This window comes from Panthera onca, chromosome A1, assembly GCF_046562875.1.
Source record: "Panthera onca isolate mPanOnc1 chromosome A1, mPanOnc1 haplotype 2, whole genome shotgun sequence".
In the NCBI taxonomy this organism is placed as follows: domain Eukaryota; kingdom Metazoa; phylum Chordata; class Mammalia; order Carnivora; family Felidae; genus Panthera; species Panthera onca.
Window position 1 is genome coordinate 29,774,231 of NC_138339.1, and position 14,938 is coordinate 29,789,168.

Genomic DNA, 14,938 nt, shown 5'->3' on the forward strand with positions numbered 1-14,938 from the left:
TTTCAGAGTGAAGAGTATGGCTGTGTGTGCAGCAGTTCAGAGAACAGGCTGTGGGGTTAGCTTTGTTTGGAATCCTAGTTCACCACTTACTCTTTAGCCCTAGGAAAATTCCTAACCCATCTGTGTAAGCCTCGGTTTTCTCACCAGCAAACTATGTGTTATAATATTGAGAACATATATATTGTGGGCTTAGCACAGTACCGAACATAAAAACAAGTACTCGGGAAGGTGCTATTATCACATGGTCATGCAGCACCAAACTCATAAGTTTGGGGATTCCAAATTAGCTGTGCTCTGATCAGCCAGACAGGGGATGGTAATGATCTTAAGAATGAAGGTCTAACCCACCATTCACTCCATGTTACTCTTCACCGTTTAAAAGGTATTTTCACTATGCTAAGCGAGATTAGTCAGAGAAAGACAAATATCATATGACTTCACTCATGTGAGTGAAGATACAAAGATACAAAACAGATGAACATAAGGGAAGCAAAAATAATATAAAAACAAGGAGGGGGGGCAAAACATAAGAGACTCGTAAACAGAGAACAAACTGAGGGTTGTGGGTGGGGGGATGGGCTAAATGGGTGAGGGGCATTAAGGAAGATACTTGTTGGGATGAGCACTGGGTGTTATATACAGGGGATGAATCTACTTCTGAAATCATTATTGCACTAAATGCTAACTTGGATTTTAAATTCTTAAAAATACATAAATAAGAGGCGCCTGGGTGGCTTGGTCGGTTAAGCGTCCGACTTCGGCTCAGGTCATGATCTCATGGTCCGTGAGATCGAGCCCCGTGTTGGGCTCTGTGCTGACAGCTCAGAGCCTGGAGTCTGCTTTGGATTCTGTGTCTCCCTCTCTGACCCTCCCCCGTTCATGCTCTGTCTCTCTCTGTCTCAAAAATAAACGTTAAAAAAATTTTTTTAAATACATAAAAAAATAAAAGGTACTTTCATGTTCATTCTCCTGTTAGCTCTCTGTGACAACACTGGTAGGGCAACTATTATCCCCATCTTACAGCTGAAACAGAGGCTTAGAGAAGCCAAGGGGGCGGGGGGGCTGCTTCGGATCCCCCTAGAACAATAAAAATAACAGTTACAGAGAATTTACATGATGCCAAGCATGGTATTAACACTTCATGTGCATGATCTCCCTTAATCCTCCAGTTCATCCACTGAGGTCTGTTACCCTAGTTACCCTAGTTAAAAGAACTCAATTTGGTAGGGATAATGATGGAAACACTGATTACATGTGTTACAAAAATGATGAGAAACATGAATTGTTCTGCGTCTCTCCACTGCCACCTTCTTTCCTTACAGATTCATCTTTCAGTTTACCACCTCTCTCTTCAGCTGTGTCTGCTGTTTAACCTGTCAAGTTTTAATGCTGATGGCTGCATTTCTTAGAAATTCTCTTTGGTTCTTTCTCCATAGTTTTCCCCGCTATATGCCACCCAGGCGCCCCCACTGTACTGCAGTTTTTGTACTGCAGCCAGAGGTTGAGACTCAAGCTAGAAGTTGAGACTGCCTAGGCATATCAGTCCTCTGCTGATACTCTCTGCCCTTGTTCACTCCACAGTTTCAGGTTTATTGTGTGGATGTTCACTAAGAGAATGCTTCCACCTCACCTATGACAGAGTAACTACCACCTGACTCGTCTGCCTGTCTGAACAATAAAGTGAGTCAAAACACACGTGAGGCAACTGCTCTTAGACACTGGAAAATAGGCAACACGGAACAGTGATCCCGGAGAGAAGGGAGACTCCTAAAGTAAGTCTCCTGAACGCCTAGCTGTCTGCTTAAGGATATTGTCCCGATGACTTCAACATAACGGACTAGAGTCCGAGCGGAACACTTGCGGTCCTCCTACGATGCTGAAGAGGCAGAGGTCAGGGTGGTAACAGTGGCTGGCTTCTGCAGGCCAGGGCAACAGAGAGAAGGAAGCTGGCTGCACAGAGACGATTCCCAAAAGTCTGTGTGCAGACGGGGCAGAGTTGCTGTATTCAGTACGAGACTCCCTGAGGCACACCAGAAGGTGGTCACTGAGGCTGAGCACGGCTGGGGGGTGAGGGAGGCTCTGCCCAGCCAGAGCAGCGAGACCCTGCTAACACCTCATTAACACTCCAGACATCCAGCCTAGAAGTAAAAATCTTGCCCTAGAATAAGGGCTACAGAAAATACCCTTCAATAACGAGGGTAAGATATAGTTCTGTCAATGAAGCCTGAGAGAATTAATTGCCAGAAGATCTGCACTATACGAAATCCAATGATCTCAGGCTGAAGGGAAATACTAGAGAAGGGAAATACTAGACAGAGATTTGGATCTACAGGAAGAAATGAAAAAGCACTGGAAATGATAAGACAACTAAATGTTTAAATCAGAACAGGAGCAGGGAGGTAAAAGGGATTATACTGTTGTAAAACCCCTTTATTTCTGAAGTGGTGTAAAATGTCAAGTTGTTAAGAGTTCACACATAGCTCTAAAACAGCAGTTCTCAAACTTTGTGTTCGCCTTATAAAAATCAAGGGTCCTAAAGAGCTTTTTTTTATGTGGGTGTATCTGTGAACATTTATCATGTTAAAAATGAAAACAGAGAAAGTTTAAACATTTTTAATTACAATGACCCAATGTTTATAAGACATATTTACAAAAGATAACTATTTTTCCAAATCAAAACTTGATGAGAAGAGTAGCAGTTTCATAGTTTTACAAATCTCTTTAATGTTTGGCTTAATGGAAGACAGCTAAATTCCCATACCCGCTTCTGCATTCAACCTCTTCCAGCATGTTGTTCTGGTCAAAGTATATACGAAAAAAATCTGGCCTCACAAATGTAGTTGGAAAAGGAGGTATATTTCATAGCTTTTTCAGACAGTAGTATTCTTTGATACTACACCAAAAATTGACAAATGCGTGAAGGTTTTTAGTTTCTTCTCACAAAAATTATCTCCCAAATTATTATTTGGGTGCAATGCCAGAAACTACCCACGTCTCTGCACCGTAGTTTTTATAAAGTTAACGTGAGCTTTCTAGAGTCGGGAATCCTGTTTCCCACTCAAAGCATCCAGCCCTGTTTCTTCAAGGCTTTTCAGGTTACAGAGCAGAGGACAGATTTGGCCTCCGTGAAACTTGGCTTATTTAGAAGTCCAGTATTGGTGGAAGGTGGTTCCTTTTTTCACTCCTGGGCCAGGCCTGCACAGGTGAGTAAGGCTCTGTTTTAAAATGGAGCTCATTATGTCTCAGGGCGAGATTGTGACTTTCTTCTCCACAACAAAAGAATTTTTTCCGTCGGGTTTATCCATATAAGGTTGCTTCTCAAAACTTGGGGGGTAATAAAGGAGGAGGTGATAATAAATAACTTAAACATTATGTAAACTGGCTTGACAGGTCCTTTTCATTTTTTCATCATTGTAAAAAGTATGCCTAAAGAGATACCAAATGCAAAAGCGTGTATCTATAGTTAAACAACCCTTTCTCCATGAAGGCAAAATTATTGAGAAGTGTTTATTTTCCCTCTTGAAATGGCTAATCCAGAGAATGATATGGCTGCAGGTGGTATATTCATGCTGCTTCCTTCGTTGCTTCTCTCCCTTAAACACTCCAATCTTTCAGAACTACATCACTGAGATGCTAGTCTCTGCCGGGAAACACAATGATACGCAGGTCTTACAGGTCCAGGGCCCAGTGGAGAGACAGGTTCTTGTCATCCACGCCGGCCACCATGTCTTCAATGGCGTTCCAGTCAAGTCTGCTGAGGATGCTGCCAGTGCTCCCAGACACACTGTCGACGCCACCCACCCCGAAAGGAGGCTCTAGCTCTTCTTCGGTTGCTGCCAAGTCCTATCAAATTAAGAAAGGTAGTAAGCTGTGGTCTTAGCCTGAGGAAAAAGTAAACGGAACGTGAACTAAGCTTTCCAAAGATTCTAGTCGCTCATGCACCAACTGGCGAAGGAAATGCAAAGCAAACCCAGGACAGGGTTTGCCCAGCCCAACGGGATCGACAGTGGGCTGAACGTCACCTGACACAGCTAGACGCTGGCACCAGATCTGAAGAATGGACACAGTGGGTTTTTATACTTGTCGTACAATGATCTGTTCTTAATGTTTTGTTATCTTTTAGTTAAAAGGAAAATGCAAAATCAAGGAAAGTTGTGATAAATGCTGGAGCCCTAAGCCAAAGGTGTAGATGCTCTGAATTACCCCTTCAATCTTGCAGTCTCTCTACATCCCGCAAAACAAAACAGACGGAACTAGGGAACACACGGAAATCACCAAATTGAAATCTGGAACAATGCTTACCTGTAGAAGGGAAGCAGGACTCTCGTGAACAGTTGTCCAGGGGCTCACCACGGTCTCTCTCTCATACTCTATACGCACCTGCTTTGATCGAGGTGAAAGCTCAGCACTGATGTGTTTTTTCGTACACTGCAGACTCCCACACGGAGCACTAGAACCTTTCAAGGGAAAAGGACAAAGTTACGATGGGACCGATTCATTTATAAGATTGTTGGTTTATTCTGATGTTTATCATCACATCTAAGGCAGTCACATTTTACCTAATATTTGAATCATAAGGTCTGGATATGGTTCTCACAATTCCTGCCCTGTCATTGTGACAGAAGGAAAATGAATTCTGGCCATCTCTTAATTTTAAAAACAGTGGTAACCTGTAGGACAAGAGAGTCGAGGGAGGAGAGGCCACAGAGAGAATGGAACTGTGGAGAAGTTCCAGCTGCAAAGTTGGGTGAACGCTGTGTTGAAAAAGAAAACAGCCAGCAAAACAGAAAGACTGAAGACTGAAGGATAATAAAAAGAGAAACCAACACGTGGTTAAGCAGTATTATAACCACAAAGGCAGGCCGTGTCTCCAAAGCAGACGGAAACAAATGGAGACGGGCGCTGAGTTGTTGCTTCAAGTAGTCAGGCTGTGAAAAGAGATTAGCAAAGGCTGTGGCCACCAACTAATTCCACCTCCACTTCTGCTACAATTGACCTGGTAACTAGACTTCAATACTCTTGTCAAATGAACATAATTATTGCCATCTAAAAAGAATGACAAAATCACCACCAAAATTGAGAAATTAAGGCGAACAGTCCTGCATTTAAAAGGATAAACCTTTACCCCTGGGGTATCTACACACCTGAGAAGCTATCACTGGCTTTCTCTCACCTTGCTTTACCCAGGGATGGCTTTGTAATTTCCTTCTCTTCAGATCAGACTGCATTTCTCTAGGATTTGTTCGGGATATCCAGTCTTAAAATAAAAATACAATATGGAAACAATGCTGTGAAACTGAGCATGTGCAAAAAAGCTTTTCAAGTTTGGGTGTTCCTGCCCCATTGTGGACAGTGAATGCTATCAAAGGTAAAAGACCCATGATACATCAAGGAGAAACTCCACAGCAGAAACTAGGCAGAAACCTCAAAGAAGCACTCTCTCTGTGGACAGTGAACACTGCCACTCAGTTTCTTTAGAAAGCATATTGACGAACATTATCTCTGGAGACTAGCCGGAGGAGTCCGGAGCTGAACGGTGAAACTGAATCCGTTGTCTCTGCTTCCGTCAAGAGAAAACCCTGTTCCTCTTCTTGCCCCCTTGTCAATTATTGGGCCACACTCCACACACACCCCCAAGCCGCAAACGTGGAGCTGTACTCAATTTCATCCTGTCAGATAAGGCTACCACTGGGATAATGAAACAAATACTTCTATTTGCCTTTCTATGGGCAAGGCCTCATGCTAGATCGTAACACACTTCACGAACACAAAACCCTGGATCTCTGGAGCTTGTATAAATAGAATACCAGTGTACATGTAACTTCAGCTATTTGGGGGCCAACACTGTATTTTGGGGCTATTTTATCTGTTAAACTAACATTGATAGGTATTTGTTTAGAAAATATCTGGAGAACCCCCGCTATTTTATTCTAAAGTAAACTCTATACCCAACGTGGCGCTCAAACTCACAACCCTGGGATCCAGAGTCACATGCTCTACTGAGCCAGCCAGGCACCCCTTGGGGTACTCTAAACTAGAAAATATTTTGCAAAATATTAAAATGAGAGACTCTGAAAGGAGAGGAAAAAAAAAAGGTCTGAGATTATACAATTAAAAGCACAGGAAATGATGCTTCTAGGACTCAAACTAATCCTAACTACAGCATTGGGTTTTAAGGCATATAGTGGGGAAAACTATGGAGAAAGAACCAAAGAGAATTTCTAAGAAATGCAGCCATCAGCATTAAAACTTGACAGGTTAAACAGCAGACACAGCTGAAGAGAGAGGTGGTAAACTGAAAGATGAATCTGTAAGGAAAGAAGGTGGCAGTGGAGAGACACAGAACAATTCATGTTTCTCATCATTTTTGTAACACATGTAATCAGTGTTTCCATCATTATCCCTACCAAATTGAGTTCTTTTAACTAGGGTAACTAGGGTAACAGACCTCAGTGGATGAACTGGAGGATTAAGGGAGATCATGCACATGAAGTGTTAATACCATGCTTGGCATCATGTAAATTCTCTGTAACTGTTATTTTTATTGTTCTAGGGGGATCCGAAGCAGCCCCCCGCCCTGGCTTCTCTAAGCCTCTGCTGTTTCAGCTGTAAGATGGGGATAATAGTTGCCCTGTCTACCAGTGTTGTCACAGAGAGCTAACAGGAGAATGAACATGAAAATACCTTTTATTTTTTATTTTATTCATGTATTTTTAAGAATTTTAAATGCAAGTTAGCATTTAGTGCAATAATGATTTCAGGAGTAGATTCATCCCCTGTATATAACACCCAGTGCGAGGATTCTCGAGAAGATGGCGGCGTAGGAGGACGCTGGGCTCACCGCGTGTCCTGCTGATCACTTAGATTCCACCTATACCTGCCTAAATAACCCAGAAAACCACCAGAAGACTAGCAGAACGGAGTCTCCAGAGCCAAGCGCAGACGAGAGGCCCATGGAAGAGGGTAGGAAGGGCGGAGAGGCGGTGCACGTGGCACGGACTGGCAGGAGGGAGCCGGGGCGGAGGGGCAGCCTGCCGGCCAAGCAGAGCCCCCGAGTCTGGCTGGCAAAAGCGGAGGGGCCGGACGGAGTGTGGTCCCACAGCAAGCGGGACTTAGCCTCTGGGAGGTCATAAGTTAACAGCTCTGCTCAGAAAGCTGGAAGGCTGGAGGACAAAGGGAGGGAGAGTTGCTGAAACCCAGGACGACAGAGCTCAGTTTGGTGGGGAACAAAGGCGCTCGCCAGCGCCATCTCCCTCGCCCATCCCCCAGCCAAAATCCCAAAGGGAACTAGTTCCTGCCAGGGAACTTGCTTGCTCCGCGCAAACACCCAACGCTGTGCTTCTGCGGAGCCACCCCTCCGGCAGCGGGTCTGACTCCCTCCCGCTGCCACAGGGCCCCTCCCAAAGCGGATCACCAAAGGATAAGCGAGCTGAGCCTGCCCCTCCCGCCCCCGTGCACCTTGCCCATCCACCCCAGCTAATACGCTAGATCCCCAGCACCACAAGCCTGGCAGTGTGCAAGTAGCCCAGACGGGCCACACCACCCCACAGTGAATCCTGCCCCTAGGAGAGGGGAAGAGGAGGCACACACCAGTCTGACTGTGGCCCCAGCGGTGGGCTGGGGGCAGACATCAGGTCTGACTCGGCCCCACCCAACAACTCCAGTTATACACCACAGCACAGGGGAAGTGCCCTGCGGGTCCGCACCCTCCAGGGACTATCCAAAATGACCAAACAGAAGAATTCCCCTCAAAAGAATCTCCAGGAAATAACAACAGCTAATGAACTGATCAAAAAGGGTTTAAATAATATAACAGAAAGTGAATTTAGAAGAATAGTCATAAAATTAATCACTGGGCTTGAAAACAGTATAGAGGACAGCAGAGAATCTATTGCTACAGGGATCAAGGGACTAAGGAATAGTCAGGAGGAGCTGAAAAACGCTTTAAATGAGATGCAAAATAAAATGGAAATCACCACGGCTCGGATTGAAGAGGCAGAGGAGAATAGGTGAACTAGAAGATAAAGTTATGGAAAAAGAGGAAGCTGAGAAAAAGAGAGATAAAAAAATCCAGGAGTATGAGGGGAAAATTAGAGAACTAAGTGATACACTAAAAAGAAATAATATACGCATAATTGGTATCCCAGAGGAGGAAGAGAGAGGGAAAGGTGCTGAAGGTGTACTTGAAGAAATAATAGCTGAGAACTTCCCTGAACTGGGGAAGGAAAAAGGCATTGAAATCCAAGAAGCACAGAGAACTCCCTTCAGACGTAACTTGAATCGATCTTCTGCACGACATATCATAGTGAAACTGGCAAAATACAAGGATGAAGAGAAAATTCTGAAAGCAGCAAGGGATAAACGTGCCCTAACATATAAAGGGAGACCTATAAGACTCGTGACTGATCTCTCTTTTGAAACTTGGCAGGCCAGAAAGGATTGGCACAAGATCTTCAATGTGTTGAACAGAAAAAATATGCAGCCGAGAATCCTTTATCCAGCAAGTCTGTCATTTAGAATAGAAGGAGAGATAAAGGTCTTCCCAAACAAACAAAAACTGAAGGAATTCGTCACCACAAAACCAGCCCTACAAGAGATCCTAAGGGGGAGCCTGTGAAACAAAGTACCAGAGACATCGCTACAAGCATAAAACATACAGACATCACAATGACACTAAATCCATATCTTTCTATAATAACACTGAATGTAAATGGATTAAATGCGCCAACCAAAAGACATAGGGTATCAGAATGGATAAAAAAACAAGACCCATCTATTTGCTGTCTACAAGAGACTCATTTCAGACCTGAGGACACCTTTAGATTGAGAGTGAGGGGATGGAGAACTATTTATCATGCTACTGGAAGCCAAAAGAAAGCTAGAGTAGCCATACTTATATCAGACAAACTAGACTCTAAAGGCTGTAACAAGAGATGAAGAAGGGCATTATATAATAATTACAGGGTCTATCCATCAGGAAGAGCTAACAATTATAAATGTCTATGCACCGAATACAGGAGCCCCCAAATATATAAAACAATTACTCACAAACATAGGCAACCTTATTGATAAGAATGTGGTAATTGCAGGGGACTTTAACACCCCACTTACAGAAATGGATAGATCATCTAGACACACGGTCAATAAAGAAACAAGGGCCCCGAATGATACATTGGATCAGATGGACTTGACAGATATATTTAGAACTCTGCATCCCAAAGCAACAGAATATACTTTCTTCTCGAGTGCACATGGAACATTCTCCAAGATAGATCACATACTGGGTCACAAAACAGCCCTTCATAAGTATACAAGAATTGAAATTATACCATGCATACTTTCAGACCACAATGCTATGAAGCTTGAAATCAACCATAGGAAAAAGTCTGGAAAACCTCCAAAAGCATGGAGGTTAAAGAACACCCTACTAAAGAATGAGTGGCTCAACCAGGCAATTAGAGAAGAAATTAAAAAATATATGGAAACAAACGAAAATGAAAATACAACAATCCAAACGCTTTGGGACGCAGCGAAGGCAGTCCTGAGAGGAAAATACATTGCAATCCAGGCCTATCTCAAGAAACAAGAAAAATCCCAAATACAAAATCTAACAGCACACCTAAAGGAAATAGAAGCAGAACAGCAAAGACAGCCTAAACCCAGCAGGAGAAGAGAAATAATAAAGAACAGAGCAGAAATAAACAATATAGAATCTAAAAAAACTGTAGAGCAGATCAACGAAACCAAGAGTTGGTTTTTTGAAAAAATAAACAAAATTGACAAACCTCTAGCCAGGCTTCTCAAAAAGAAAAGGGAGATGACCCAAATAGATAAAATCATGAATGAAAATGGGATTATTACAACCAATCCCTCAGAGATACAAACAATTATCAGGGAATACTATGAAAAATTATATGCCAACAAACTGGACAATCTGGAAGAAATGGACAAATTCCTAAACACCCACACACTTCCAAAACTCAATCAGGAGGAAATAGAAAGCTTGAACAGACCCATAACCAGTGAAGAAATTGAATCGGTTATCAAAAATCTCCTAACAGATAAGAGTCCAGGACCAGATGGCTTCCCAGGGGAGTTCTACCAGATGTTTAAAGCAGAGATAATACCTATCCTTCTCAAGCTATTCCAAGAAATAGAAAGGGAAAGAAAACTTCCAGACTCATTCTATGAAGCCAGTATTACTTTGATTCCTAAACCAGATAGAGACCCAGTAAAAAAAGAGAACTACAGGCCAATATCCCTGATGAATATAGATACAAAAATTCTCAATAAGATACTAGCAAATCGAATTCAACAGCATATAAAAAGAATTATTCACCATGATCAAGTGGGATTCATTCCTGGGATGCAGGGCTGGTTCAACATTTGCAAATCAATCAATGTGATACATCACATTAATAAAAGAAAAGATAAGAACCATATGATCCTGTCAATTGATGCAGAAAAGGCCTTTGACAAAATTCAGCACCCTTTCTTAATAAAAACCCTTGAGAAAGTCGGGATAGAAGGAACATACTTAAAGATCATAAAAGCCATTTATGAAAAGCCCACAGCTAACATCATCCTCCATGGGGAAAAATTGAGAGCTTTTTCCCTGAGATCAGGAACATGACAGGGATGCCCACTCTCACCACTGTTGTTTAACATAGTGTTGGAAGTTCTAGCATCAGCAATCAGAAAACAAAAGGAAATCAAAGGCATCAAAATTGGCAAAGATGAAGTCAAGCTTTCACTTTTTGCAGATGACATGATACTATACATGGAAAATCCAATAGACTCCACCAAAAGTCTGCTAGAACAGATACATGAATTCAGCAAAGTTGCAGGATACAAAATCAATGTACAGAAATCAGTTGCATTCTTATACACTAACAATGAAGCAACAGAAAGACAAAGAAACTGATCCCATTCACAATTGCACCAAGAAGCATAAAATACCTAGGAATATATCTAACCAAAGATGTAAAAGATCTGTATGCTGAAAACTATAGAAAGCTTATGAAGGTAATTGAAGAAGATATAAGGAAATGGAAAGACATTCCCTGCTCATGGATTGGAAGAATAAATATTGTCAAAATGTCAATACTACCCAAAGCTATCTACACATTCAATGCAATCCCAATCAAAATTGCACCAGCATTCTTCTCGAAACTAGAACAAGCAATCCTAAAATTCATATGGAACCACAAAAGGCCCCAAATAGCCAAAGTAATTTTGAAGAAGAAGACCAAAGCAGGAGGCATCACAATCCCAGACTTCAGCCTCTACTACAAAGCTGTAATCATCAAGACAGCATGGTATTGGCACAAAAACAGACACATAGACCAATGGAATAGAATAGAAACCCCAGAACTAGATCCACAAATGTATGGCCAACTCATCTTTGACAAAGCAGGAAAGAACATCCAATGGAAAAAAGACAGTCTCTTTAACAAATGGTGCTGGGAGAACTGGACAGCAACATGCAGAAGGTTGAAACTAGACCACTTTCTCACACCATTCACAAAAATAAACTCAAAATGGATAAAGGACCTGAATGTGAGACAGGAAACCATCAAAACCCTAGAGGAGAAAGCAGGAAAAGACCTCTCTGACCTCAGCCGTAGCAATCTCTTACTCGGCACATCCCCAAAGGCAAGGGAATTAAAAGCAAAAATGAATTACTGGGACCTTATGAAGAAAAAAAGCTTCTGCACAGCAAGGGAAACAACCAACAAAACTAAAAGGCAACTAACGGAATGGGAAAAGATATTTGCAAATGACATATCAGACAAAGGGCTAGTATCCAAAATCTATAAAGAGCTCACCAAACTCCACACCCGAAAAACAAATAACCCAGTAAAGAAATGGGCAGAAAACATGAATAGACACTTCTCTAAAGAAGACATCCAGATGGCCAACAGGCACATGAAAAGATGCTCAACGTCGCTCCTCATCAGGGAAATACAAATCCAAACCACACTCAGATATCACCTCACGCCAGTCAGAGTGGCCAAAATGAAGAAATCAGGAGACTATAGATGCTGGAGAGGATGTGGAGAAATGGGAACCCTCTTGCACTGTTGGTGGGAATGCAAACTGGTGCAGCCACTCTGGAAAACAGTGTGGAGGTTCCTCAGAAAATTAAAAATAGATCTACCCTATGACCCAGCAATAGCACTGCTAGGAATTTACCCAAGGGATACAGGAGTGCTGATGCATAGGGGCACTTGTACCCCAATGTTTATAGCAGCACTCTCAACAATAGCCAAATTATGGAAAGAGCCTAAATGTCCATCAACTGATGAATGGATAAAGAAATTGTGGTTTATATACACAATGGAATACTACGTGGCAATGAGAAAAAATGAAATATGGCCTTTTGTATCAACGTGGATGGAACTGGAGAGTGTGATGCTAAGTGAAATAAGCCATACAGAGAAAGACAGATACCACATGGTTTCACTCTTATGTGGATCCTGAGAAACTTAGCAGAAACCCATGGGGGAGGGGAAGGGGAAAAAAAAGGAGGTTAGAGTGGGAGAGAGCCAAAGCATAAGAGACTCTTAAAAACTGAGAACAAACTGAGGGTTGATGGGGGTGGGAGGGAGGGGAGGGTGGGGGGTGGGTATTGAGGAGGGCACCTTTTGGGATGAGCACTGGGTGTTGTATGGAAACCAATTTGACAATAAATTTCATATATTGAAAAATAAATAAATAAATAAATTTAGCTTTAAATTTAAAAAAAATAAAAAATAAAAAAAAAGAACACCCAGTGCTCATCCCAACAAGTATCTTCCTTAATGCCCCTCACCCATTTAGCCCATCCCCCCACCCACAACCCTCAGTTTGTTCTCTGTTTACGAGTCTCTTATGTTTTGCCCCCCCTCCTTGTTTTTATATTATTTTTGCTTCCCTTATGTTCATCTGTTTTGTATCTTTGTATCTTCACTCACATGAGTGAAGTCATATGATATTTGTCTTTCTCTGACTAATCTCGCTTAGCATAGTGAAAATACCTTTTAAACGGTGAAGAGTAACATGGAGTGAATGGTGGGTTAGACCTTCATTCTTAAGATCATTACCATCCCCTGTCTGGCTGATCAGAGCACAGCTAATTTGGAATCCCCAAACTTATGAGTTTGGTGCTGCATGACCATGTGATAATAGCACCTTCCCGAGTACTTGTTTTTATGTTCGGTACTGTGCTAAGCCCACAATATATATGTTCTCAATATTATAACACATAGTTTGCTGGTGAGAAAACCGAGGCTTACACAGATGGGTTAGGAATTTTCCTAGGGCTAAAGAGTAAGTGGTGAACTAGGATTCCAAACAAAGCTAACCCCACAGCCTGTTCTCTGAACTGCTGCACACACAGCCATACTCTTCACTCTGAAATCGGTATCTGAAATAGTTTTTAAAGTTTGTTTATTTTGAGAGAGAGCGAGCAAGCAAGCGAGCGCAGGGGAGGGGCAGAGAGAGAGGGGGAGACAGACAGAATCCCAAGCAGGCTCCACAGTGCAGAGCCTAAGGCAGGGCTCAAACCCACGAACCACAAGATCATGACCTGAGCCAAAACCAAGAGTCAGACAATTAACCAACTGAGCCACCCAGGTGCCCTGTATTTGACATTTCTGAGAGTGTCTTATGACTTAAGAAAATTTTTAAGTTTATTTTGAGAGTGCGAACTTGAGCGGGGGAGGGGTAGAGAGAGGGAGAGACGATGCGAAGCCTGACATGGGGCTCGAACTCACGACCTATGAGATCATGACCTGAACCAAAATCACGAGTAGGACGCGTAACTGACTGAGCCACCCAGGCACCCCGTGTCTTATGATTTTTAAAAATTTAAGTTCGAGAACCTTATTCTTGGGGCACCTGGGTGGTTCAGTCCATTAAGCATCCAACTTTGTCTCAGGTCATGATCAGGTCACGGTTCACGAGTTCAAGCCCTGCATCGGGCTCTATACTGACAGCTCAGAGCCTGGAGCCCGCTTCAGATTCTGTTTCCCCCTCTCTCTCTGCCCCTCCCCTGATCGTACTCTGTCTCTCCCTCTCTCTCAAAAATAAATAAAATCTTTTTAAAAATTTTTTAAAAAAGAATTTTATTCTTGAAGTGCCTGGGTGGCTCGGTCGGCTAAGCATCTGACTCTTGATCTCAGCTCCAGGTCTTGACCTCAGGGTCGGGTCCCATGTTGGGCTCCCCACTAGGTGCGAAGCCTACTTAAAACAAAAAAAGAACTTTACTTCCCATTACCTTTGTGGAAGGTAACTGGAGACAGCACAGGCTTTCTTACTGCCACTTTGGCTCCATCGCCTTTGTTCTGTGTGGTAAAAGTAGCAGTTCCTAGAAAAACAGGCAAACTTCTTTAACCTTCTGTATACATATCGTATTAGAAATTCTTTGAGGACAGAAACCTGTGACTAAGAGGACCCGATACACGGTAGTCGATTTGAAGCAAGAAAGCAAAACAGAAGTGCAGAGGAAGGAAAGGAAAACTCTGCTTTGAAACTTGGGACCCTCACAGCACAACCGTGGTCCTTTTTCAAAACGGCAAATGTGCCTGGACACCCTCTCTGACAACTGGAAGAGCCAGGCACATAAGCCTCTTAGCAGTAAACACCTTGACGGGTGCCAAGTTACGCTGTATGGAAAGAACGATCAAGAATGATAAGAAAGTTCTAGGGTTAAGAACACCATTTACTATTTATAGTATGCAAAGTACTTTCCATATCTTTTTAAAATACTTACTTATCTATCTACTTTAGAGAGTAAGAGAGCACGAGCAGGGAGGAGCAGAGAGAGTGGGAGACACAGAATCCGAAGCAGGCTCCAGGCTCTGAGCTGTCAGCACAGAGCCCGACACGGGAACCCAAACCCACAAACTGTGAGATCATGACCTGAGCCAAAATTGGACACTCGACTGATTGGGCC

At 42.7% G+C, this 14,938-nt stretch overlaps 1 protein-coding gene across 6 annotated transcripts in view; it reads right to left on the reverse strand.

The window, feature by feature from the left end:
- Nucleotides 1-2,598: 2,598 nt before the first annotated feature.
- The window catches only part of CPLANE1 (ciliogenesis and planar polarity effector complex subunit 1), a 138,912-nt gene continuing 126,572 nt past the window's right edge, over nt 2,599-14,938 (reverse strand). For 4 of the 6 annotated variants that reach the window (XM_078445049.2, XM_078445044.2, XM_078445033.2 and 1 more), the window contains 4 exons: nt 14,261-14,350; nt 5,174-5,257; nt 4,303-4,457; nt 2,599-3,843 (listed from right to left, as the gene is read on the reverse strand). In XM_078445049.2, coding sequence (XP_078301175.2) covers nt 3,670-3,843; nt 4,303-4,457; nt 5,174-5,257; nt 14,261-14,350 — 503 coding nt within the window. In that variant the 3' untranslated portion in view covers nt 2,599-3,669. The remainder of the gene's footprint in view (nt 3,844-4,302; nt 4,458-5,173; nt 5,258-14,260; nt 14,351-14,938) is intronic. The other 2 variants (XM_078445054.2, XM_078445057.2) reach the window with 2 other exon arrangements.